The sequence below is a fragment of the Falco punctatus genome (genome assembly GCF_963210335.1).
Source record: "Falco punctatus genome assembly, chromosome: 1".
NCBI classification, from domain to species: Eukaryota; Metazoa; Chordata; class Aves; order Falconiformes; family Falconidae; genus Falco; species Falco punctatus.
Genome location: NC_137580.1, coordinates 101,954,873 through 101,981,907, shown reverse-complemented (window position 1 = coordinate 101,981,907; position 27,035 = coordinate 101,954,873). Strand labels below are relative to the sequence as shown.

At 45.4% G+C, this 27,035-nt stretch overlaps 1 protein-coding gene across 1 annotated transcript in view; it reads left to right on the top strand.

Moving 5' to 3' along the window:
- The window catches only part of GALNT17 (polypeptide N-acetylgalactosaminyltransferase 17), a 213,684-nt gene that overhangs the window by 34,621 nt on the left and 152,028 nt on the right, over positions 1-27,035 (top strand). The window contains exon 2 of the mRNA XM_080398856.1: positions 20,124-20,307. Within this exon, the coding sequence (XP_080254982.1) occupies positions 20,124-20,307 (184 nt within the window). The remainder of the gene's footprint in view (positions 1-20,123; positions 20,308-27,035) is intronic.

Sequence of the window (27,035 nt, the reverse complement as noted above, 5' to 3'; positions counted from 1 at the left end):
AGCATCTCCTTCTGTGTCCCCAAGGTCCCTGATGTACCAGGAGGAAATATTATCTCTAGCTAAGTTTGTTGCTGGACAAACTGCAGTTCTGCCTCTTTCCAGCTGCCGCCTGTGACCTCAGGCAAGACATTTGGCTCAGCCCCTCATAGATCATTTGTATTTCCAATATGATTTAGCATGTAATGAAATTGGTGGAAATTGGAGTCTAAATACCCTTAGACACCTGGTTATAGGTGCTTGTCTGGAAAATCTCACAAGGTATGCAAATTGTGTGTCAGATGCCTAAAACAGAGCTTTCATTTGGCCAGAGGACAGAGAATTTTTTTGTATTTCTATATCACAGCTGGAAACATCCAGTCTGTAAAAGAAATGGATAATAAGTGGGGAGACAGATTTTTTTTTTTTTTTTCCTGGTCAACTCCTGTAGCCACCAGCTGGTTCTCTGTATACATATTTTATATGCAGCATGATTCAGTCCGGCTGGGCTTTTTGCTGTGTGCAGTGAGCTCTGTTCAAGGTAACAAACATTTGTGCTGCCTCAGTGGGAAGGAAAATGTGTTGCTTTGAGGACTTAAGCTTCTGCAGTTTGCTGTGGCACGTGCGAGCATCATGCACCGACAGAAGATGGAGTGGAAACAAGTTAAGAGCTCCCAAGACGATGAATTTGCTGATGTACACCAGTTTGGAAACGTGCAGCTCGTGCTGTGAATGAGGCTGGGGTGTGTAACAGGTTGTGATGTGCTTCAGCAATCTGACGGGGCAGTGACATGGGAGATAACTGGGGATGTGGTAATGCTGCTTGGATCCACTCCAGCAAACATGCCGCCTTGCTTCTCTAGTGCCTTTTCTATAATCTCTGCACATTGTTCACCTTTCTTATCTTAATCATGCCTTGCTGCCTTTGAAAGGCAGTACTGTGATACTATTGGTATTTTATTTAGTGTTTGTGCTAGCACACTTGCATAGCACTAGCTAGATCCGTTGTATGGTTTCATTTTTCAAGGGGTGCACAGAAGTATTAGGAAATAAATATTAGAATATTAGAAAAATAGGTATTGGAAGAACAGCAGATAGAAAAATAGAACAGATACTAGAAAAATAGAACAGATACTAGAAAAATAGAACAGATACTAGAAAAATAGAACAGATACTAGAAAAAGAGCAGGTTTTCCATGGGAAAATTTGCCCTATGAAATCACTCATTTTGCTTCTGATTCCGCTTAAGTATCATTTAGTTGTATGTATTTTAAAGCAAAGGCTGTTCTTCCTTTGCCATTGGCTGTGTGGCATTGATACTTGCATTGTCAGATCCGAAACAGTTGTGCCTCAGAAGACAAAATCCAGCGGTCTGCAACTGAACTTACTGCTGAGATAGCGTGGAAACAGGGGACGTGCCGGTGAGCTGTGGAGGGCACGCTGGACCTCTGCTGGGAGGGCTCGCCTGCTTTCCACCAAAAGCTGCAGAATCCAAAATCGAATGCAAAGAGGAATTAATAGCTCTACTCTTGCCGTTGCCTGCCTTTAATTACTATCATTATTTGTTCTGGACCGAATGCCTGAGTCCCAGCGCTGTCGTGTCTCCACTCTGCTGTGGGTCTGGTGGTGTGGGGGGCGGCAGGAGCACACGCATGGTGACACCAGGCTGGGGGCAGCTCCTCTTCCTGCAGTTGAATGGTCGCCACCGAGATTAAACAACACCCTTCATTTTGCAGCATCTTAACACTTAAAAATGTTTTCTATCCAAGCCGAAGTCAGATGCACAGAAAGGTGCCAGAAATCTGCGGTTCCTCCACTTGTTTTTTATATCTCTGTTGCCCTCCTCTCCATCTGGCTGCCTTCCATACGTGACTGTTGGCTCTGGGGCTTTCGTGTGTCTCTACGTACTCCTGGTTCCCGTGAGTGCTCTTCCTGCAGCCGTTAAGGGACAGAAAGTGCGTGGTTTTGGGGCTGTGTTTGATGGCACGTGGGATGGCAATAAGCGGTATCTGCTGGGGAGTGGCAGCACGTGCATAACCTGAATGTTCCCATGAGTGGCTGTGGTGGGACATCCACAGCTTCCCAGACCTTTGGCTTTTGAGGCTGGAATTCTCCAGACTTGCCCTGGAGGTGAATAGTTAGTTGATGTATGTGTATGCCTGTGGATGATTTTTTTTTTTTTTTTTTTTTTTGGCACAAGTAAACTTAGCGAGTCTGATTTGAAAACATTTTAACCAGCTTCTCTGTATTTCTGTAGCGATAACATGATGTGCAGAAATTACTAGAAAAAGGTCATGGATTACTTGCCTCTAACCTCATTGCTGGTGCAGGGGGAGATTCTTGCTCTACCTTTACCTCAAATGGTTTAGAATTAAAAATAACCTTAACCCACCACGGTGTAAGACTTTTGAGGCTGCTCAGCTCTTTGCGGGGTTTAAATGAAACCTCAGGGTCCCAGACTGCTGGGTGGGATTCAGAGAGGTGCCTTCGGGAGCTCTGCATGGTCCTGATGGAAAGAAAGGGGTGATTAGGCTGTCTTCTTTCCCAGGCAGCTGCAGACAGCTCTAATGTGTTAGATAACACTGCAGTTCAATAGTTGCATGCTAATACAAACCCATCTATCTTCATTTACTGTCCTGCTGCTGTTCTTTCTTTATTTTTTTCTCTCCTTATATTAGTGTTTTGGTTAGTTGACACAATTAGTTTATCAGCTCAGCAGGACTAAGCCTAGGTGTTGCCTGGTCGGGAGGCACCGAGAGGGTGCAGTGCGGATGCCCTGGTGTCAGAGAGCCCTCCAGTTGGCAGCACGCCAGTGTCTGTGTGATGCTGTTGCCGGTGATTGAACTTGGAGAGAGTTTAAATCTGTGGTCCTGATCCCTTTAGCAATTTAGTGATTGCTAAAGAGCTTTGGGCTCTTCCAGGAACCTGATATCAGCTCAGCTGGCTGCACTCAAATAACAGATTTCTCTACCTAAACCTTGATGCGGTGTCAGTAGGGATTTATTTCCCTTCCTCCTTTGGCGGTAGGATGTTGCAACTGCGCGTTGTTACTTCAGTGTGGCTTTACGGAACAGATTGCTTGAAAGAGTGGTGTGCTGGGAGGAGGGTAAAATTAGCTTTGTGGAGCTCTCGGTGGTGGTTTGGGCCATGAGGTATGTGGTGGATGATGCCAATGTATGGATTTCATTTAAATTTAACATAGTAGTGAATCATGTGGATGAAAGCATGATGTGCTTTGCTTATTTTAGACAGGGGAGCAGTGACTACGTTAGTCTGAACATGGGATCAAGCCTGAGAGGAAAAGTGACTGAATTTTCTCTTGGCCATGAACTGGGATTACCTGAAAACTTTTATCGAAATCTCGGAATTTCTTCTGTTGCTAGTAGTAGGAAACAGTACTTGATTACTAAGTCTAGGATATCATAGGATTGGACTTTGTGTACGTGTAATGATTTGCAGCTGTTTAGTATTTCATTTGACTAATGCAGAATTCACAAAAGCAGTTTTAATAAATGCCAGAAACGTGCACAGCAGGGGTTTAGTGTTGTTTTTTTTTAAACATAAAGAGCAAGTTACTTTCTGCAGACAATTACAGGCATGTAATGTATGGGGAATTACGGAATGAGGTCTGCAGTCGCCCTGTGTTTATTGCAGAGTTCATATGGGAAGCATTTGTCTTGCTGCTTTGTGGATAGACCTTCCTGTGCAGGCAGCTCTTTGGCACGGACCCCGGTGGTCCTGAGGGGCTGTGGTGCCCTCCGTGACTGAGAGCCCACACACAGCCCTGCATTTGGAAATTATTTGTGATTTCATTGCCCTGTGATCTTGCTGTAAGGCAAGAGGTAGGTGATGCTTGGGAATGTTGGATTTCATAGGCATTAATATTGACGAATAAGAGAAAATTGTGATTGCAAACACCAAGTCCAGTTGGCTCACCCTAGGAAGTTACATGAGCTTCTCTGACTTGGAAACCAAGAAAAAGGTATGTGCTGCTCCTCAGATGCTAATAAAAGTTTCCTGCTGGTAATTCGTGGGGCACTTGCCTTTCCTTCCCCTCCTACATTGTGTAGCCCAGTAGCAGTCAGCAGATGGGATCTGCTTTCCCGAATGAGATGCAGCTCTTCTCTCCAGCCTTGAGAGGGGAGGGATGTTCATTTCATAAAACACAGACAAGTGTTTAAAAATAAGTCAGCAGAGTGGCAGCCAGTGTTCGCTGGAGATGGGAGTTTTGACATTGCAAAAGATAAAGCAGATTTGGTAAAACTCTTGTTTAGTCCCTGAAATCTAACCAGTACAATAAGCAAATCCCGTTCAGTTTCCAGTCTCGAATGCAGCGTAGTTTCTGGTTACCATCTATTTTTCTTTCGCACTAGCAGCCAGAGCCCTCCGTCCAGGTTCAGGTCCGTGCTGAGGCACGTACTGAGGGTGATAAAGTTGTGCTGATTAACGCCTCCGTCCTGGAGTCTTGCAGTCACCTTAAATATTTTGCATTTATTGTTGTCATCAGTTACTTATTCCTAGGTAGCATTTAGGAAACCCAGTCATGTATCAAGATCTCGTTGAGTTAGGCTCAGTACAAATAAACAGTAAAATGACACACTGCTCCACAGACCTTTACAGTTAATGGCTTAACTAATTGCTTTAATTAATCTGCGCAAAAATTGGAGTATTTGCCCCAAGACCTTTTGAAAATTAGTAAACGTGTATTATCTTTTTTGTCTATCAGATATTCTTATCCGGCGGTTTTTAATCTCGGCTCTCCATTACAGAGGAGCAGAATAGCCACGCTGGGATGTCAAACTGTAGCCAGAAATGTTGATTTTGTCCTTATTTGCCAAAGCCCCTGCTGGGGGCAGCGGGCTGGCGCTGAGCAGCACTGGGGGTGCCCTTTGGGGGTGCAGGGGGTCGGCGTCTGCTGGGGGTGGGGGGTATTTGGGGGGGGTGCGGGGTGGTGTGTGGCACGTGTGCTGTTTCTCTGCTTCAAAAGACGTGGCCCAGGAACAATTGATTTTTGAGGCGGGTCTAGTTGAAGTGAGCACCACGTTTCTTACCAGAGTGCCTGTATTGAAAATACGACAAATTATTTGGCCTAAAGAATGCAATGCTGTCCTTCTAAATGTACCCTCTTGGGTAGCTGACCTTTTAAAAAGGAATCTTTTTTTGTTGTTTGCTTTTTTAGCAAGTTATTTTCTCGTACCTCAGACTACCTTTTTTTGACAGCCCCTTAACCATAGCCAGTTTGGAATGAAACCTCAAAAAACGCAGAGCAGAGATATTATTTTTGTGCCGTGTTTTTGTGTGCCTTTTTCGCCTCCTCCCCCCAGTGCAGAGCGTAGAGCATCTGCATGCACATATGAAGAAACCTGGTGCAAACTGCTAGTTACCTGCCTGGTACCAAAACTAGGTTTGTACCTTCGAGAAGCGATGGCAGGTACAAGTAGGTAATGGGGGTGATGTGTCACAGAGAAAACTTTTCCTGCATCTGAAATGAGATTCAGTAAGTATGCAGCTCCAAATGGTAGTGACCCTCAGCAAATTGGTAAGTTTCAGATAAAAAGGTATCTGTTTTAAGGCTTACTGAAATAAGGTGAAGGACTCCCGTGAAGCCAGACTGCTACGAAGCCATTAGCAACTTAGGTTCAGTAGTTCAGATGCTTGTTTTAATCTGTAGAAGGTGGTATGGAGAGTAATTGCCAATATTGCAGTGCCTTCAGGTGCTGTCATGCAGGTTGCAAGCCTTCTGCCCTTCCACCCAGGGATCACGACTTTGGTTTGTGATGCATATAACTTACTTTTGCTCATGCAAATTAATCTAATGGCTTGCTTTTAAGTTCATGTGGAGCACAGCAAGGCACCAGCAGTCAGATTCACAGGTTCTTTCTGCATTTCCTCCAGGGAAAGCTCTCACAGAGTTACAAAGTTAAACTCCACATTTCACATTTCAGAGTTCTGCAGTCTTTGTTTCAAGCCCAAGTGCATACCTGGATTGTGGATTGATGCCAAAGCAGCACCAGCCTCTGAGCACGTTCACCTTGGTAGTTTGGAGTCTGGATTTCTGATGGTGATATGTTTCTATCAGTACTTTGAAAACTGAGTAAGGGTGTATCCAGAGGAATAAATCCAGAGCAGCCTGCATCATGCTTAGCGTGGTTGCACAGGGTGAAAGGGTTTTGGTTCCTGGTGTTATCTGCGGGTAAACTCATGTGGTAGACTGAAGTGAGAAGGATCAGTTTTGAGGAAAAGAGGGATGAATGCTGTCAGCCACTAGATGCTTTAGTAGTAACAAACACCAATATTCCCCTCTCTGGTAGAAAGAAGGTGCTTCAGCATTCTCGTGTCACTGGAGGGTGTTTCTGAGGTCCTTGAACACGTGTAGGAGTGAGGTGCCTGAGCTGAGGGGTGGATTGTAGTATGGAAAGTGTAGGAAAAGGGAAAGGAAGGGCTGGGTGGTGCAGAGGGTAGGGGTTGTGGGTGGGGATCCAGGGCTGTGGTCTGGAAAGCCACTTCCATGGAGGCTGAAGGAGGACCATGCGCGCAGGGTGATCGTAGCAGTTCCTGGTGGTCGCAGGGAAGCAAAGATGTGAACATCTGGCATGATGGAAAACTGCACTGGAAAAGCAGCACTGAAGAACAAGTGCTTACAATACTTCAGTCTACCACGTTCCACTTTGAGAGTGTGTACTGTAAACTAAAAATTGAATCCCCAAAGATGAGTTGAGAGAGCGAGTCCCTGCTCTGCCTGTCTTTCCTTGCTTCCTGCTTGACATTTCTTATTCTCTTTGAATTGTAGATCCAACTTGCTCTCGGGTGTTGTCAAAAGGTGGTATATCCTTAATAAGTAAATATGGAGAAATGAATGTAATGCTTCTGTTTTTTCTCTTGACCTGCATCTGAAGCGGGTGCTGTGTTTTGCTCATAAATAAATAATTTCCCCAAGGAGAATGCAATCTCTGCAAACTCGAGGTGTGTGGGAGGCTTTGTCGTGGCGAACGGGAAGGAAAAAGGTAGCAGATCCTGTACGGATGGCTTTGGGAGAGAGTGGTGGAAAAGAAACAATCCCTTTCAGCCCTTGTGTGAGTCTGGGGAGACTGTGACCCTGTCCTGCTAGAGAAAGGGGTTTGCAGCTTGTGTCCCAAGCTCCCTTTGTCTACCCTGAGCTCCCAGTAAGGCCTGGTTTTCATTCCTTGCTGTGACCTTTGGCTTTGTAACCATTTTGGAGACTGTAAGCAATACTCTCCTTTCCTGAGGAAGAGCATCTTTTTAGGGCATCTTTTCCACAGCATTTCCAGGACCTGCTTGAGCAGTGAAAAGATGGGGCTGGGGATCTGGCCGCTCAATGTCCATCGCAGCTGCATTTTCCACTGGGAATCTGATTCCTGAACTGGAAAGGCAAGGAGCTGCTAAATGAGGTTGGTGACCCTGAGTATTGTACAACCACCTTTCCCCACCCCCCCCACCCCTTAAGTCCTTTAATCTGCTTAAGGGTGAAGAGGGCAGGCTTTTCCAGGTGGGTGTTAATTGCATTCCTCCCTAGATAGGTGGAGGAGCAAGAAGAAGATATAACGCACTGTTTGAGCAGTTGTGAGGTACATCCCAACAAGTCTGGACCAATTAGCTTAGGCTAAGGCTAGGTTGGGCAAATTGTTTTCTTTGACCATCTAGAAAAGCAGTCAGGTATATTTTCTCTTGTGTTCTCTTGGAGCACCAAACACAATGGGACCAAGACCCTGTTGTACCAAGTGTTTTATGTAAAGAACAAGGACAGTCCTACTTCAGGTAGCTTAAAATCTGAGTCATATATTTAGCTCCCTCTCAGGAGTGCTCTGAGCATTAATTATGTTTTTAAAGTACTTAGTGCCTGCCATCAGAGGCTCTCTATAGAAACACAAAGTTAAATAGTCACAGATCTGTGGCCTCTTAGGAATTGCTTCCGATGCTGTACGACATAACCATTCATAAATTTGCATTGATGGTAGAGAGAAAGCTCCAGTTCTCCTTCCTCGAGACCCCTGTCTGGCAAAGCATTTACACTTATGCTTTACTTAAGCACTTGAATAGTTTGACCAAGTTCAGTAACTTGGGTTTGGTAGCAAAGTACTTGAACTTAAACAGGGCTCTGCCTTCATATAGAGACCTAGACGTGCTAGATGAATTCCATATTTTTATCTTAAGAGGTACCTATTGTGCTCGTATGTTCGTTACAGTAATACATATATTACATAAAACATTTTGGATCCTTTAATAGTGGATATGGTTGGAGAATGTAGGGATGTGGTTGGAGAATGTCGATGTGTACAAGAATAAAAGCATTGCAGTGGAGAATTTCTCTCTGATAACTAAATTAACATCTTTATTTCTGTCCTTAGATGTTGCAAGTCATTGTGTGTCACCTCTATGACCTATTTGCAAAGCACAGACAGATGGGAAGAAATTTGAAGAGCAAAAGCGCTCTCTGGGGTGTCCCGCATGTCTGAGAGCGCTGAACGCATGCCAGTAAACCAGCAACAGATTGGTTCAGTCTCTGAGCGAGAATAGCAGCTGAGCACAGCCAGAACAAGTATTATAAAAGGAATTAAGTGCACTAAGCAAAACCCTGTAAAATAGACTTTCCTGACCTTAAAAAGTAACTAGTAGGTCCTCAGCTCAGTAAAATGCAGTTAGCAGGAAGAAGCATGTACACACATGCTAAGATGCATGTTTTAACTCTTGAGTTTCCTTTCTGCAGCTACATTAACATAATATTTACATGTTGGCTTCAAGATGTTCGTTCATCTTTTGGGAAAGCCCATTGTGGGCTATTTCATCCCTTCCCTAATGTGTTGGTCTTTAAAGAGTAGCTTAATGAGCGGGTTTAGGGTAGCCCAGGGAGGAATAATACGGATCGAAGGGCCCCGGTAGAGACACTTGGAAGCCCACTGAGGACCCCTCTGAAAAGTGCTGTTTCTCAGGGTACAGTCCCACGTGCCCTTTTTTTTTCTGTCCACTGATTCCCAACGTTTTTAGCATCTTGTCTTAGTGGTGTGGCTCTGCTTGGGGCCATGGGTTAAAAATACCACCCGTGCTCGCCTCCTTTGCCCCCCACGCTTCAGGAGTGGGAGCAAGGGGAGGAGGAGGGAGCTCTTGGTTGCCCTGGTCAACCTCTGTAAGGTTTTAGAGCCTGACCTGGTACAGCGCTTTGGTGACAGTCTCCAGTTTTCTGCTGTTTCCTGTTCCCTGGCTCCCAGTAGCTCTGCAGAGGAGGTGCCGTGTACACAGCCCGTGTGCTGAACATGTAACCTGTCACGTAACCATACAGCCCAGAGCGGAGTAGCCAGCTCTGTGTTTATGATATCTGCACTATAGTTATAGTGTGGTATCTCTTCTTTTCTTTTCTTACCAAATTGCAACGTTTTATGCCTTTCCAACAGGCTAATCTATAGAGAGAGGAAATGTTTTACGAAAAGGAAAACAAGAATATGCATTAAAAGAAACCATAAACACTAACAGCTTGTTATAGAAACACAATCTGGAAATAACAGATTCCTTTTGAAAATAAAAGTGCAAAACATTATTTTTAACCTTTGAATGGGGTTTAAACAACATTGGCTTGTGGTTTTGTGGGTTCTGTTCTCTTCCTGTTTCCACACTTGTTCCTGTGGTTCTGCTCCTGTTCCCGGGGCAGTCCCATCCCTGCTGGTGTAACTCTAGTCATGGTTTCTCTGGGGGCAAGGTGGTTTTAAGAAATTCTTGTTTCCCCACCTTGGGCTGTGTAGTCCTGTGCTGGCACTGAAGCTCAGCATCCCTGTAGTGTGCCCAAGCGGCAGCTCTGCCGGGATGCAAAAGAACTGTGATGGGGGTGGGAATGGACTGCATTACCTAAAGAAGTTAAATTTTACACTGGAGCATGAACACAGCAATGTGGAGTCGAACAACCGTTAGTCTGACCCTGGGTTTCTGGCAGTGGCTGGAAGGAGCAACTACCTGGGGATAAATAATTTGCAGAATGGCCCCACAAGTCACTGCATTGGTGCAAACAAGAGGGGCGGTGTTTTGCTGCTGAGGACAGAAGAGTTTGGGAACTTCTTAAACTGCCTGTACTAAAGAAGAGGTTATAATGAGCAATATATCCTAATTTGCCTTTGTGCTTTCTGATGCTTGGGCTGGATCTCAAATAAGGAGATCTCAGTGCAGACTTACAGAATCATGGAGCGGTTTGTGTTGGATTAATGATCATCTAGTTCCAGCGGTTGCTCAAAGCCCCATCCAACCTGACCTTGAACGCTTTCAGTGATGGAGCATCTAGAACTTCTCCGGGCAGAAGAGCTGCTCCTGCCATCTTCTCTGAGCCGGTCCTGCACATAGGCACGTGTCCTGCCAGACTGATTTCCAGGCTACTCAAACAGGAAAGGAAGATAGTTTTACTTGCTTGAATTGCAGTCTACCTTCTAAAAATAAAGCTGCAGACAATTGCTTAATTCATCACCCAAACGGGCTCATGGCTGACCAGCATAAATATGCACGATTGCTTTTGCCCTTGGCCTTTCTCATTCAAGCTCCTGGGCCCTGAGCTATCTGGTAGGGACGGAGTCAGTGTGTGTGGGAACAGCTCGGGTGCTTCGGGAAGGTCCATCAAGTGCAGAGCTGGCACTTAGGTGTTTGCTGAATCAATACCCCATCAGGTGCGTGGACCAGGGACCTTGGCTTTCTTTTGAATGGTGACGCACCCTGAATTGATCTTCAAAGTTACTGGAACAATGTCAGATGTTTAATGTGAAGTCCTGCCATGGTTTGTGTTATATTACGTTGGTACGCCACTAATACAGACTCTTCTTATGATACTTCATCAGTTTTTAGATGGCTGTATGTTACCTCGTAGCAGATGTATTGCTGGACAAAGCTTTTAGTCTTGCTCTTTAACCTTGCTGCTGTCAACGTGAAGAGAAGCTGTGATGTTTTGCTCCTGTACAGAGCATCCCCCTCTCTCAGAGCACCCACAGCAGCAGCTGCGTGCCCGGAGCCACCCCGCTGGCCCCGGAGCCCACCACTGGCCCTGGAGCTTCAGCAGGTGGCTCCCAGGTGTATGGCAGGTGTATGCTCCAGGTGGTGGAGCAGCCAGCCCTGCTCGTGTGGGATGAGTCTGGTCTTAAGAGGGGAAAAAGGCCAGACAGGCCTGGTGGGAGAGGCTTGTGGAGCATCTTGTTGGCAGCCACTTAAGTGACCACTGGTGGAGGTAAGGATCCTTGAAAGAAATTGAACCTGGATCACTGATGCTGGAGTGCCTCACCAAGAGGGTGCGTTTCAGCCGTACGGATCTAGCTGTATTGCCTCTGAATCCAGCTGCGTGTCCCGGGATGCTGGGCTGTGCTGGGGCAGACCTGCTCTGCTCTGTTGGGCATCTGTTCTCTCTCCAGTTAGGTCTCGTTACTTGTATCTGGTCATGCTGGATGTTCTATAGATTATTTTCCCTCTACCCTCTCTGAGAATATTTGCTTTCTTACTGTTGCCTGGGCATGACGGTTCTTTGTGATGTTTTATGCCAATATAAAATAACAGTGTGAAGATGGCTTCAGACTGTTCTAAACACTTCATGGAAATATGTTGCTGTGTGTTGGTGGGGAAATGATTGTGCCTGAGTCCCAGCAAGTCCCAGCAAGACTGAATCCTTGAAAGCAGGTCTTAGGCAGGGCTTAATAAAGTGATCTCTCGAGTTCAACATCTTGAACGTGGATGCAGTGTGCCTGGAGTCAGCCGTCTCGATAAATTATCTTAGTGATATTCTGGAACCCAATTTTCCTTTTCGTTATGCATTGTGATCTACTACCTTTTGCTTCCCCCCTTCTCTGCACTCAGTAACACAGGTATTTCCAGAATATGATGGTCCCATATGTTAGTCAGAGATACAGATTTCTATTTGTGTCATAACGTGCATGTGGGATTGCTACAACACATTCGTTACCTTTTCTGCAAATAGACTTCATCCATCCCCCTCGCAGATCCAAGTCTACTGTCTGGAATTGCAAGTCAGCTGCTGGTGCTGCATATGTCACTCCATTACTTGGCAACTGCCTCAAATACATCAATGCCTTGCCTGCGAAATACATATATATATATTTGTCTTTACAACGCATGTGTCTTGCACCCGCTGGTGTAACGATGTGGCTCATGACAGCATATTTCATCCCCAGAAGCACAATGCACTGCGTAGCAGTCACCAGGGTCCCCTTTCCCGCGGTTGATGCAGGGATGCTGTGGGGTGCGGACACCAGCTGCTGAACACTGTGGTGAAGGGGGGCAGAGCACGGGGGAGCCGTGTCTGTTCCCTGCTGAGGGTGGCAGGGTGTAATTGGTCATTTTGAGACAAACCTTTCACAAATGTAAGCCGTCAGCCTCTTGATTATAATTTCTTATTTGAAAGGGGGAGCTCCCAGCATCAGGGCATCTCCCGGGGTCTTTTGTCGTGCACACTTGGGAAGAGCGTTGCTCTAATTAAATTGCCAGGAATGCTTTGCATGTGTCCAGGGTTTTCCCTGGGATATAAATCACCTTCAATCTTTTGTATCTGAACAAGATGTCTATACATTAAGACTCCCATTGAAGCACTGCCTGTTCTCCCTGCTGAGCTGCAAAGAGCTTTTCCTAGCCTACGGTTTTTTGACTCTAAACCAGTTCTGTTGCTCCATCCTGTCTTTTCTTCCGCAAGTTATTCTAGAAATATGAAGCAGAATGGTAGACGCTAACATCTTCAGACTTTTGGGGAGCATAGATCTACATCCAAGCTTTTCTACTAGTTCCAGGTCTTAGAATTAACTGAATAATTCCTGCAAACTAAACAGCTTCAGCCAGTTGTAGGCCTTCTGTTATTTTGTGCCTGAGGTGAATTTTGATCGGGAAATTATCGCTTGGAACCAGAACTTGGTGGTGTAATGGCCTAAACAGGGTGAGACTGGCTTTGAAATTCTCCTGCTGTCTGTGTTCTCCTTGCAATGTGCTGATCCTCCCTCTGGCTCTGAAGGTAATTTCTCTGTATTTCCATATAGATAAGAAAACTTCAGTTCTGAATATGTGTGTGTATGTATGTACATATATATGTGTATAAGTGTATATTTATGTTAAAACACTTCAAACGAGTCTTCAGACTCCATGCAGTGTGCCTGTTCTCTTCTCCCATCCTTTCCATAGAGTGCAAGGTAGGAAGAAGCCTTGATGTTGTCTGACTGTTCTGATAATGGTGTAAGCGCAGCTGTGCTTAAATCATCCTTGACACAGGTGTTCATCTAATCTATCCTTAAATATATTTATATTTAATATATTTAATACTGAGGAGTTCTGCCCATGGCTGGGCTGCAGGAAAACGTGTACAATTCTCACACACCCACCTGTCACAAGTATTTCAGTGAAATCTTAATGGTCTGTTGGACAAATTCATCTTAGTGAGAATTATTCAAATCATTTTACATACACAGGAGCTTTTTTTAGAGATGAAATATGTTGGGTTACAGGTGAAATATGCTCTATTGTCAGTTGGTCTGTGCCTGGCTAAATCCCCTGCTTGCCAAGCATGGGCGCAGCAGCATTCGTCTGCTGCTTTTTTTGAGTTCACATCTGGCATTCAGCGTGAAGCCAGAGGCATGAAACTTTCTTGAAATCATCTGTTGCCAGTCGTAGTATTTTGAACCAACAAATCCTTTGCATGGCAAAGGACAGCAAACAGCTCTGCTGGATCCTTGCAGAGAAGGAGGTGTTCAGGTCAGCTAAAAGTGCACTAGGAAAGTACTGTCCCAATGGAAGGTGGTGGCATTAATCCTTTAGTAAGGGGGGTTTGTTGGAAGCCCACTGCAGCACCTGGTTTTGGGGACGTACTGGCTTTTGATAAGTGATCAGCCCTGTGAAAAACATACCTAGCATGTACACTGAATGAAATTGTATATTTTCCACTGGATTCTAGTATTTAAGTTAATAATCATAATAAAAAAAAAATATTTGGCTTAGTTTTCTTTTTAACCTAAGAAAGTGATCTCTTTTTCTTCTAATCCCTTTACCACTATTTCTGGTTTCCTTTGCAAGAGTGTAAGGATGCCTGGGGAGGCAGCGGGAGCAAAGGAAGCTGCCAGAGCCGGTTCCATTAGGTAGTTCCGAGACGATTTCCATAGCTCTTTAACAGTGCGTGGTTGCATGTTGCATAGGTGTAAACCTGTAGTCAGAGGAACTTGCACTGTTTAGTCTAACAAACAAAAGGTCTGAGCAGAGACTGGGTAAAAATTGTGTAAAAGCTGCTGCACGGAGAAAAGAGAAAATCCCAGGTCTCGATTCCACCAAAGCTGCAAAGGAAAATTGGTGCCTCTTAGTCTGCTAATTGCCCTTTTCGTTAATGAGTCCTCCCTTTAATAGTCTGTATTTGCAGCAATCAGCAGGACAACACTAAAAACTTCAGCAGTTTTCCATAATTTCTAGCGTTACCTATGGCATTTCGCCCTTCGGTATCTATTGTAGTTTCTCATAAAATACTCCTAAAAGCCTGGCTGTTGTATCCTCTCTTTCCATCTTCACTGCGAGGTCGCGCAGAGGCGATGTCTGCAGCATAACACACGGCGTGTATTAGGCTCATTTACTTCATTGGTTTTGTTTTTTTTTTTTTTTTTTCCCTGAGTCAGATATTTCACGTTAGCCTTGAAATCTCTGGCTGAAGTGCAGCAAGCAGCACACATCCCTAGAAGAGCCGTTTGGGCTGGGAGATCCCTGGTGCTTAGCTTAGTAAGAGCTGTACTTTTCAAAGAAATCTACTTTAATTTTCTCTTTATGCTTCCCTTATTTTTCAATACCGTTTCAGTGTTGATTATTTATTCTCGAGAAGGAAGCCTTCGTGTTCCTCTTCCCTGTAGCAATCTGCCTTTCAATCCGAGCCCTACGTACTCTCTAACTCGTGCAGCAGGGTGACATGAACAAATAAGGATGCGATTAAAACATCTGCTTTTCCAGAAATCTTTTCTATATTATTTCCTCCTGTTCTTTTCCCTCCTCCTCCCTCGGTGTTAAGGCTCAGGACCCCTGTTTCTCAGAAATGCCTTTCAATTCCAGATGCTCTTCCCTAGCCTTAGAGGTTTCTTTGGCCGAGGTTTGTCGCGATGGGGTTGATGCTGTCCTTCATCTGGGCTGACATGTAGCAGCAGAATTCTTTTCCACCACGCCTGCTGCCTGGGAGCCTGTTTGGCTGGTGCTGTAGAAATGAAGCCTGTGTATCCCGTTATGTTGTATTTTACCAAAGGTTTTCTCAACCCTAGAAAACTCCTGTCTCCTCAAGAATTATACTGCCAGTTTAAGGAGAGACTAATATATTTACTATAACCGTACTCAGCCTGGGAATACTTTTGCTGTAGAGATTAAATTTTTTTATCATCTTGAAGAAAACCAACTCTTTTTGGGTCCCCAGGGGATCTGTTGTCTGGCCATTTCAGCAGGAGTGGCTCAGATCTTAGCAGCTCTAGGTAGTGTCTTTTTTTTCTTTCTTTTCCTGCAATATAAAGAGCAAAATGCTCCTTTTGTCCCAAAGTTCAGATGTGATAGGAGATTCTGAAAAAAAAGTTAAAAAAAATCCTCGTTTCTTTTCTAAGGTACTTGTTGGGTGAATGTGGTTTAAGGATGAGCAAAGCTCCGAAATGTTTAGAACTCTGATCTACACTGAACATCTAATCTTGATGCAGCCGATTACCATCTCATGAGCTTGAAAAATTCACCGGGGAGTGAATTCACTCCAAAGAACAAGCTTTTTGTGTTGGGGATTAGTGCTGTTGATTGCGATAGATAGGATGGAGCAGGCATCAGGAGAGGCTGCTTTGGCAGCGGTTCAGCGCTGCTGCTTTGGTGCCTGCCCAGAATGAGAAAGGATTTGGTCTGTGACCTGGGAACACTTCTGACTCTTCATTTTTTAGCCTCATTCTTTAAGGAAACAAGCTGATGGGGTCATGCTCGTGCTCTTCCTTGCTTGGTGTGCCTCTGTGTGTAACTTCTGGCTCTTCTGCGCCAATTTTGAGCAAGTTTGGAAAAGGGCCAGAGGTTTCAAGATGTGAAGATGCTACAAGCACATCCTAGTAAGAGGCCACAGCAGAAGGCTCTGCTGGAAACCAGCCCTGGATGGTTGTGGTGGGGAACCAGTGGCTTCAGAGGGGATGTCCCCTTTCTGCTCCTGTGCCACCAGAGGCACTTAATCATTCATTTGCAGTGGACACAATATGAGAGATTGCTTGTCCTTTGAGACCCAAATGGCATTTCCCTGCAGGCTGTGGAGGGCAGACAGAAGATGAAGGGAAGCCTGTATGTGCTGTCTCTGGAAAACTGCAGGCTGTAGCTCTCTGCTCATGCCGTGGGCCAGGGCCCCGCTGCAGGGACTGGGAGAGGTGATCTGGAGATCAGGTGAGCCCTTACTTAGGCTTGGGAAGTGTGTGGGTGTCTCTGTGCCCCCAAACGGGGGTTAATGTGAAGCCCCGGGACCTCCCTGCTGAGCAGGAGCTTCCCTTGGGTTCCTGCCTGGCTGAAGGGACCACAGGGGCCGGGCTGGGGGTATTTTCTGAAGTTATAGCAAAGGCATCTCAAGCTTACAGAAATGCATCCTTTTTTTTTTGTACAGCCCTAAATTGGGGCAAATAAAAGGAAATGGAAGAACGAACTGACTGGGCGAGAGTCTGCTGTAACCGTTTGTTTTCAGTCCTGCTTCTCCTGAGGCATCTTTCAGCCAGTTGGAAGCCGATTTCTTCCTCTTCTGTTTGGCATGAATTATCTTTCTTGCCAAACATTACTTGAATCTTGCTTCCAAGTGCTGTACACCAAAGTGACACCCCAGCTGCACAGATGAACTCTTCTGACAGCCCGAGCTGGAGGATGAAATGTTTAACCAGCACAGGGTCAGACACGGAGATCGTCCGTGTCACATCGCACCTGGGGGTGCTCGAGGTCTCTGTGACTGGCCCTGCGGGTGTGTTTGCTGGCCTGGCTGGCACCAAACGCGAGGGTGATGGTTTCACGGTAGTGCCCTGCCCAGCACCTATGGATCCATCACCTTCACTAATTCCTTTGGGTAAATGACACGGATTGATCGGTACTTACTGAGAGAGCGTCTATAGTAGTAGGAGGACCGAGAAGTTCATATGCAGAAATAAGGGAGTGTACTCGGTGAGGAGAGAGAAGTGCGTCCTGGGGTGTGTTTGTGTGTGCCTAGTTGTTGTGTTTATGGTCTTGGAATAAAGCAGCTAATGGCATTAAAAGCTTTTCAGTCAGATCTGCTGAATGTAAGTCATGCCTTGGCATTTCTCTGGTGCTTCTGTGGTCAACAGAGAGGCTTCGTTTCAGCAGGACCTTCATTTTGCCTTGTCACAGCAGAGCTGCTACCTTGCGACAGCCAAGGGCACTGGGGGCACGGATGGGTCCCTGTTGGCTCTGCCCATGTCGTGACTGTATTTTGGGAGAGACGGTGTGTGCACCATCCCCTTGTGTATCTCTGTTCCGTAATAAGTCCACAGATGGGCGAGTAACGATGTCCTTGTGCTGGCTGGCAGCTCGCAGCCTGCTCTCCCCAGTCTGCCTTGCTGGTGGGTGAGGGTTGGAGGTTTGGCTGCAGAGTACACCCAGTCTGCAATTTCAGTGCAGCCAGCTGAATTGCTTGGCAGATACATCCTTGCTCCCAGTATCTCTGGCTGCTGCTAATACCAGCTCAGGTTCAGCAGGCTGAGCAGCGTGGAAGAGGCTGGTGTAGCTCATTCCTGTAGTTGTGGGTAGTTTGAACATGGAGAGCTGGATTCCTCATCTCTAGTTGCAGGTACTTTATCGAGATGCTGTAGCCGGGAGCCCAGTTACCGTAGCTGAGGCAGAGGTAAGAGACAGATTCAGACCCTGTGGTGGATGAACGAGCCTTGGAGGGACCAGTCCTTCCCTGTTGACTTCAAGTGCGGAGCTCTGGGAGAAGGTGCTGCTTCGGCTGTCTGAGTTAAGCAGTCACAGCCTGTTGGTAATAACCCGAGCTTGTGGTTTTTAAACCTGCTTTAAATGGAGCAAGGTGCCGTGATGTCGGTGGTTTGGGTACCCCACTGAGCGGGACCCCCAGGTGCTGCTGCCCAGCACCAAGGTCCGCGGTCCGCAGAGCCTCTGCCAGCCCTAACCCAGCTCAGAAACTTCCCACTTCAGCCCTTCTGACAGATGTGTAGATTCAAAGCAGCAATAGCAAAAGCACTGGGGAAGTGAGAAATGTGTTGAAATGAAGGAAGAAAGGGAAAATGAAGCTTTAAAAGCAAACTGGTAGATCCTGAGGGTGCCTATGGTAGGGGTGTGAGCGTGCTCCATGCTGCAGGAGGAGCTCATAGCTCTGCGGCACCGTGTGTCTGGCTGAGAACTGGCACTGGCAGACAGTACGCATGTGGTACGGATTTTGGTGGAAACATTTCATGGGGAAGGTGAAGAAGGAATTAAAATTAGGAAGTGAATTTCTGTTAGAATGTGTCTCTGTTATAGGGGTACAAACCTCTCAGCTCATGAACTGAGGAAGCTGTTTTGCCTTTCTGGGTAACAAGCGGCACGATCTAGGGTACCCTAAAGGAAATATATGCATCAACAGCTGCACTGGTCTGGGGTAGAAAGGTCTGATTTTGATAAAGAAAAAGACATTTTGAGAAGAATTGTCTCTCCATGAGAATTTTTTTTTTTTTTTAAATACTGTTGTAATTCTGTTGGAGCCTATGTCTGCAATGAAATTGGTGTATCTTCTCTCCGTAAGCAAGCTGAACGCTGAACCGTGTCCCTCCAGCCTTTTGGGGCTAGGGGGTTCCCAGAGTGATCTGGCCTTCTGCAGGCCAGAAAGGTTCAGCTTTCCCATCTTTGACTTGCTCCTCTGGCTGTTGCAGAGCCTAGGGATGGAAAAAGGCTGCTTGGATGGCTAATCCATCCCCGCATCCCAGCCAGCTGCTCCTGGCAGTTAATTTGTTATTATTGTCCTCAGATAAAATCTGACCAAGCCCAGTATGGTCAGAGGGGCTCCATCACCACAAGCTCCCTAGCAGGGAAGGCTGTTTAGAGGTTCCTTGTCAGAAGGAATAATAATAATGATAATTCCTATTCGTGTGCTTCAAACTGTGATGTACATTCACCGATGATTTCCTTACTGCCACGCAATGCTACTTTTTGATGGAAAGGCTGTTTAAATCTGTTTTGCTAGATGGGCAGACAGGGCTTTGTCCAGGGCAGTGGAAATAAGTGGTGGGTTTGGGGGCTGGACCACGCTCATCGTGCATGACCTCGAGGTCATCGTCCCTTCTGAAGCAGCAGTGGAGATGACGGTCCGTTCTGCTTTCAGAGTCAGGGCTCTGCCATTAAACAAAGGGGTTTATACCCTGGTGTCTTCTTTATTTACAACCCCCCCCAAACACCACCAATAAAACTGAAAACCAAACCAAAAACATCCATCTTTTTGTTGCTGTTGTTTCTGTGAAAGAGTGTGAGTCTCTGCTAATGAAAAACATTAAAATTTCAAGTGTCCTGTATAACAAATAATCAGTATGAACTTGGGTTCCTGCAATCACCACCAAATCATCAATATAGCTCTTTTTGTGCTGCTTGTTTTGAACTTTGCCTGTTTCCTTCAGCTATGCAGATATAAATAAATAATTCCCCTTGATAAAGGTCTGGGAATGCTATACTTAAAAAGATAAGAAGAAAGCTTTGAGGGGAAATTGGTTTTAAATCCATAATATTTGTATGTTGTTCCCTGTTCATACTGAGCAAAAATTTGTTCAGCTGGCAGTTAACCAACCCTATTTTATTTTTATTCTGGCTCAACTTATTCTTTTTCTGGGAACATCTAACTTTATGTGTAATTACCTCTCTGAGGGTGGGAAGGATGCCTAAATGACCTTCTTAAAAGCTAAATAAATGCACAACTGCCTGGGAGAGGTTATCAGTTGCAAGCTGGTGGCAGAGCTGTCAGGAACAGTGTGCCTGAGCCATGAGGAATTTCAAGACTTAACTCATTTTTCTTCAAGCATTGGGCCAAAGAACTAAAATTTGAAATGTTTTCAGAAAACCAAAACAAAAGACCCTGAATTTTCAGATTTTTGGTTTTTTTGATAGCTTGGAAATAACAGCGATGAATTTTAAGTGATGGTGTTTGCTGTTTTTTTTTTTCTCTCGAGGTCTGTCCAAGTCACTTGGTCTCATTGAAGGCTATGGTGGACGTGGTAAAGGTGGGCTTCCAGCCACCCTGTCCCCTGAGGAGGAGGAGAAAGCAAAGGGACCACATGAGAAATATGGCTACAACTCCTACCTCAGTGAGAAAATTTCACTGGATCGTTCCATACCAGATTATCGTCCAACCAAGTAAGTACCTGTTGCTCCTGGAAGGAGTGCGCGTGTTGAAGCGTCATCTGAGAGCCAGGAGTGATGGTTGCTTTTCTCATGTGATACTGTTCGCTTTTCCCTCCTTATTGTTCGCAGAACCATGCTCAGTAATGAGCCACCGATGTAGTTTGGCTGAAACTGAGAACAGTTCATAAAGCTGATTTATTGGCGGGGGGGCGGGGGAAGAGCATTTCTTCCCACTCTTCTCTCTCTTGCTGTTTATTTTCCTAAAGCAATACGTTATTTTGGGTGGTAGTAATGCGATCAGAAGCTGGCATCTGCTTTCATCAGCAAAGGGCTGTTCACTGAGCTATTGGCCTTCGGTGTTAATTATCCTGTAAATATGTGCAAAGCTTCTCCCTCTCTCCCCACTTGTCAGCTCCTTCGTGTCCCTGCAAGACCTCCGGGGCTGTCCGGCTGCCCTCCAGCTTCTCCCAGCATGGTCCTCCTCCTGGGATGCTGCTGTGGGGTTCCTGTTGGGGACCTGTGCAGATGCCTTTGGTGGGAGTCGAATGGCTCAGGTGCCAACATCCTTCCTCTGCTGGTTCCAGAATCACCTTTTAAGATGATTGTGATGTTTACCTGCTAAGCACCACAGAAGAACAGACTTTAAATGAGGTGCCACATCATTTTGTTCGGAGTATGAGAAAAGACATGCCTTAAGTTTATCTTTATAAAAGTTAATTTTAGATATGGCCAGTGGAGTGTTCCTCAAAATAGGAAGGTGTCAGTTTGTCTAGGCCTGGAGTGAATTCCCTGATAAAAAAATGAGCTGAGAGAGATTTAGATTCTGAAAGGATATGTGTCCGATGCCTGTGTCATCAGGGCAGTGACAAAGCCATTGCCTGGCATCTGCAAACGACTGAAAATCATGCAGCAGGGGGATGCAGCTACTTGTCTCCAGCGTACTGGCAAATTGTTAAGGATGTGAGAGCATGGAGAGCTTTTGTTTCTTCACTTCTTTGCATGCTGCATGAATTTCAAGCAGCCACTCAGAGTTTCCAAGGCTGTCAGCCACTGACAACAGAAATATTTGGATGAGTTTTCAAAGGAATGGCGGCCCAGCCTCCAATTCTGCTGCTACAGTTTGTCTGGACAGAATGAATTGCAGGTACAAATTGCACCTTTGGCTAGATGATATGCAAATCCCGCTACAATGACAAATCCTTGAAGTGAGACCTTCTCTAGCAGTTACCTGAGCCTGAGCTTCTTATTTTCATTTCTCATCCAGAACTCTGACTTCTAGCAGAGCCAGCATTACTTTGTGAGAATTAATTTGAGAAGTAATGTTTTCTCAGATCTTTGGGGGAAGAGAAGGATTAATTCTGACATTTTTAGGTTTGCATTTATTCTTCCTCAGTGCCACTATCCATCATTTCATGGGAGGATGGTGGAGAGGATGGAGCAGACACAGCAATTTATTAAAAATGCACCATTTTGGAGCTGGGCTAATACTTTGGAGAGAGAATTTGTGGGCACTGACTGCAGCTGCATAACTTAGTGCCTTTTATCTAGATAAAAAACTTCAGGAGCATGTAACATGTTTTGGTTATTGCTGCTTTTTTTTTTTTTTTAGGGATCAATTGTCTCGGTATTGTAAGAGAGCAGTTGGTCTGGTTGTGAAATAGGCTTGAGTTTGATGGAGGATTTGAAAAGTTTTGGCTTTTTCTACTGACTTCAAGATCATTCGCTATTTTGTGCATGCGATTTTATGGCTGATTTTATGAAGGGTTTAATACAAACCATTTAAGTCAAGTATCCTGGTCTCTGATTAAAATGGATTCAAGTCAAAGGAAATTAGCCTGAATGGTTTTGAAATTGCTGCATTAGTGGGGAAAAACTGTTGAAAACCCTCCAGCTGATAAGCATTACAAAGCATGTATTAGTTTTAAATATAATAGTGAAGCCTGTTTGGTTCAACTGAAGACTGTTCAGCATCCAGAATGCTGATGGACTTGAACTGTTCCTAGCAGCCGCTGTTGCTCATGTATTCTTTCCTTTTAGTCTTCTCTTTTTAAAAAGAAAGATTAATATGGTCAAGTGTCACTCTCCTGAGTGCTGAGCTATGCTGGATCAGACCTCTTTGTCCTTTTCCTGCCCCCTTTTTTTGTGGCTGCGGCCAAAGCGAAGGGGAGTTTAGGGGAAATCTGGCATATTTTGTAATCTTTCTGTATTAGGCTCCCTCCACCTCCTGGTCAGCATCACTAAGGGTTCAGAGGCGCAGGTGTCCCTGCTCGGAGTGATTTGCAGGCAGATGTTGGCAATGAGGAGGCATGACGAGTCCCAGCTGGTGGCCTTCTGAGTTGCTGCCCGGAGGCAGCAGGAAGGATAGAGGTCAGTTTCCTTGGAGAAGGTGGTCCAAGAGGTGCTGAATACAGATGGTGCTTGGGAGAAGGTGAGCGCTGTCCCAGGAGTGGGGGCAGGGTACCTTGCTGGTCTTGATGCAGGGAACTGCAGCATCTCTTTTTGTTAGTTTGGATTATCGCCGTTGTTTTGATAATAAAATGCTGTTTATTTAAGCGTTTTTCTTAAAAGATGAGGTTGCTTGCCTAGACTGGAAGGTAGAAAGTCTACCCTGCTCTTCACCACTGGAGCAGTACTGGGCTTTGTACTAGACTGATGCCCCCCAAAATGCTGCTAATAGTATGGATACAGGAGATGCTGTGTGTGGTACTGATCCCATAAGGGAGCTGTGCCTGTAAGACCTTAGTCTTGATCTCATTAATACTGATGTTTCTGATCCTGGCCTTCTGCTGAGCAGGAAAGGTTGGGTTGGGTGTGCTTTGTCATCCGCTTTTAGAGTGAGTCGGGTTAACGGTGTTAAGATTTCGGGTGAGCGAGAAATCTGCCCCTTTGGCTGAAATGAGGGAGGACTGGTGTTTTGGTTCCAGGAGCCTTCTTTTATGTCTTGCTGTGGAACAGTTGCCTAATGAGACGGGCATAGGCAGCACATTTCTATCTTGCTTGATTAGGTTTTTGGACTTTAAGATGAGATTCTTGCGTGTTCTGGAAAACAATTACTGCTTCTAGATTAGAAGGACCCAAGGCGCTGCCTGCAGACTGCGGGACTTCTACACAAATCTCCAAAAAATGAGCCAGAGAGATTTTCTTCAATTTTCTGCAAAAACAGTGAAGGACAAAGCTGATCTGTGAATTTTGTTATTGATCAATTCACAGCATTTTCCGCTTGCCTATGAAGACTGGCGGGGAGGGGAAGTTTAAGACATGTTGCTTTCTTCATTGAAAGTGAAGCGTGTTTACGTGGGATCCTGGGGGCTGCTAACATTCCTGGCTTTGATACTAGATTTTATGCACCTCTCTTTTATTCTGTGATGTATGATTTAATGGGAACCCCTCCTGTGTGTGGCAGGAAAATAAAAATTGCTGTGTTAGTTCAGTGTGCCTGTCCATTTTATCCAGTATCTAATCTCTGATAGTGGAATTACCAGATGCTTCAGGTTGAAGAAATCATATTAAGGAAAACTATGAAATAATCTGCCCATCTGGTACGTTCTGTCTTCTCTATTCTCTCTTTTCAATCCTATCTTATATAAATGTGGAGTTCTCATTATCTCTTTAAAAAGTCTGTTCCTTTCTGGAATCCTGCTAAGCTCCGATTCAGTGGTATTTTATGGCATTATAGGATTAAGGAGTAGATTTAAGAAAAATAATACCCACAATTGTTAGGACTGTTGAATCATTTGGGTGAAGATGACACACTCCTGCTGCTGTGAATCGCTTAACAGCTGTTCTTGTACAGGCAAGCGTCAAGATACTAAAGGGAAGAGGAAAGACAGTGGAAGTGATAAGCTTACACTTGTGGAAGTTGCTTATCACAGCTTGATTTTCAGGTGTTTTGAGGGCTTTCTAGCCAGCAGAGCCTGTCCCTTCCTCCTGCCGGCCCTGTGGGTCCTGCACGTGGGTCAGGCAAAGCCTGGGAGGACTTTGGCAGCGTGTATCAGGAGCAGAGTCTGCTTTTGTGTTGTATGCAGCATGTCCCCGGCAAAAAGTTTGCATTTACGAGCTGGACCACATGGCCTTAGAGCAATGTCCTGGGTAGAGCTGCACCATCGCTGGAAGCCATTGCTAAGGATTAAACAGTTACATATCACTGACTTGATTTTAATTTTTCCCAGTGGTGTGTTTGGGGGTTGAGTCAGAGTCATTACACTCAAGTGTCTCAAGCGGCTGAATCACCCGTTTATTTCTGTAGCTGCCTTCCTTGGGAGCCGGGGAGCAATTGGGCTTTTTAGCACCATCTGGCTTTAGCTGCTTTTATTACCTGAGAGTCCTGTGTTGCGGCAAGTTGAAAGCCTTTCTTTGGGGTATAGTGGAAAAGACAGAGTTTTAGAGAAGGCTTCGGGTTGTTCTTTGACAACTTAAAGGTATTAAATCCGTTCTTGGTTTATTTTTATTTCAAGTAGTCTGTGTGTGTCCTTTGGGGGTGCTCAGCGTGTACGTACTGGGTGCTAGGACATACTCTGGGGTGGAAGGAGCCAGCTGTGGTGGGAGACACTGCTCCCTTTGGGGTCTCTCCCCATCCCTGGAGAGCCTCGTGCCCTCTGCCACGGGTCTCAGCCTCCGCCTGGATTACTGGGATGTTGCAGGGCCAAAGAATTGGGTTTGGGTTTTATAATCAAAACTGAATACATCTTTGGAAAGTCATGGATGTGGATGCCACTTAGATCCATCAGGGCAGTCCAGGAGGATGGGCCTTGGAGACCTGTAATTATCTCCCTCCTGTGAGACCACACGTGCCTTCACATCTCGGCTGTGCCGGACCCCAGCCATTCTTGTCCCATGCTGGACGCTGGCCATGCCGGCTCTCGGGGGCTTCCCCTGCAGGCTCCAAGACTGGCAACGTTTTGTGTCCTGAGGCTCGACCTGTGCCCTCTGCTTGGCTGCAGCGTGGCTCAGGAAAGTTTGATGTGCTGTCATATTTACTTATTTTCCTGTGAAGAAGGGCAAATCTCTTCCACTGTGGAAATAACTAAAAAGACCTGGCTTGGCACGTGCCTTTGTCTCAGTTTTCTCTCATGCCAAGATGCTGAGATGAGATGATTTCTTAGCACATACCATGACATGGGCAGGAGACTGCCCTGTGTGCTGCTTCATACATCTGGCACCACATCTGCCTCAGCCTTTTTTTTTCTTCCCCAAAACAGAGGTCATACAACCTCCTTCAAGCTTTGCTTGAAACAAAATGTTTCTTGCCTTTCACTCCGCCCAAACGAGCGTATTCTTTTTGGGAGACATGGCTGAGATCTGCGAATATTATTGCAGCCAGTGAGAGCGCTCTTTATTGGTGGTTTCCTCAGTTTTTTTATAGCTGGAACATTCCTGGAGCCGCACGTTTGCGGTGGTGTGGCAGTTACTTGGTCACGTCCTGCCCCAGGGTGTTTAGCCAGGCTTGATGAAATGAGTCTGAGGAGAAGGACAGCGCTTAGGAAGACAAAAACAAACTACTTGAATTATGCTGGTGATATTTGCTGGGAAAAGATTTCATGAGTTTTTATTTGTAACCATTGCTGTTTATTGCAAACAAAGGAGGTCAGAAGAGCTCTTTCTCTCTTGCATGCACAATATGTGATTTTACCTTTTGCAAAGAGGTTTTTTGGTTGGTCTTTATTTTTTCTTTTTTTTTTTTCCAGTCTTACATACAAACGATAGCAAGGAAAAGATCAGCAAGACCTAGTGATTTTTCTTCATCAAATAACTGAAGGAAAAACTAGTGAGGAATCAAGACACTGTAAGAAGGAAAAAAACTATGGCTGTTTCAGATGTGAAATTCTGTTTGGATAGCATGTGGGAGGGTATTAAAAGACTTGCATTTCCAGGAAAAAGTCAAAGTTAGTTGTGCATCTTCTCTCCTACTAGATAGTTGTGGGTCTGATCCAGCAGTATGTGAAAAACTCTTGCCCTTGGGGTTTTTTTTATGGCTGAAGCCATGTAAAAGGAAAGGTAATGTTTTCAAATACTTGGAAAGGTGCCACCTGAACGTTTTCTGGGAGAGCCAGTAAAGAAATCAAGTCATTGAGCATCAGTGTCAAAGGTCTGGCATAAAGGAAATGTGCCTCAGAACAAGGCTCATCGAAACTGGGTCCGTTTCGCAGTTAGGAGACAGGTTGCCAGATGCTTTTGGTCTGTGCGTGCCACCCTGCCCGCTCCCTGATCTCTGCGTGGCTTTGGGCATTTCTGTTGTGCCAGGCTGCACATGTTCCTGGTGCTTTCCAAAGGAAATGCTTGTGGTTGTGCCCCATCTGTCCCCTCTCTGCTGTGAAGATGATGGGGGTAGGAAGGTACTTGCAAACCCAGGTTCAGACCTGAAATTATTTGTTTTTCCTTTCTCTGGCATCATCAAGGGACGTGAGCTCTGCAGAGCCACCGCAGCTGTGCTGGGCCTGCAGGTGCCGCGGGCACCGCCTGCCTCTCCAGGGACGGTGCTGCAACTTTGGGTAATTTTTGAATGATTTGCACAAGGAAAAAGCTGCTTTAATGCTGCGTTGCTTTTCCAGGACTAATACAAACCAGCGTGCTATTGAGTAAATGCTGGTATCAATCTTTATTCTGCAGCGCATACCAATGTGCGTGTATGGAGATATCGTTACTGACTTCCAGTCTTGGAAGTCCAGACTTTTTCTTGAAAACTGGGCAAGTCTCTAAAGACAGACTTTTCCAGCTGTGCTGGGTTTTTGCTGATTAATTTT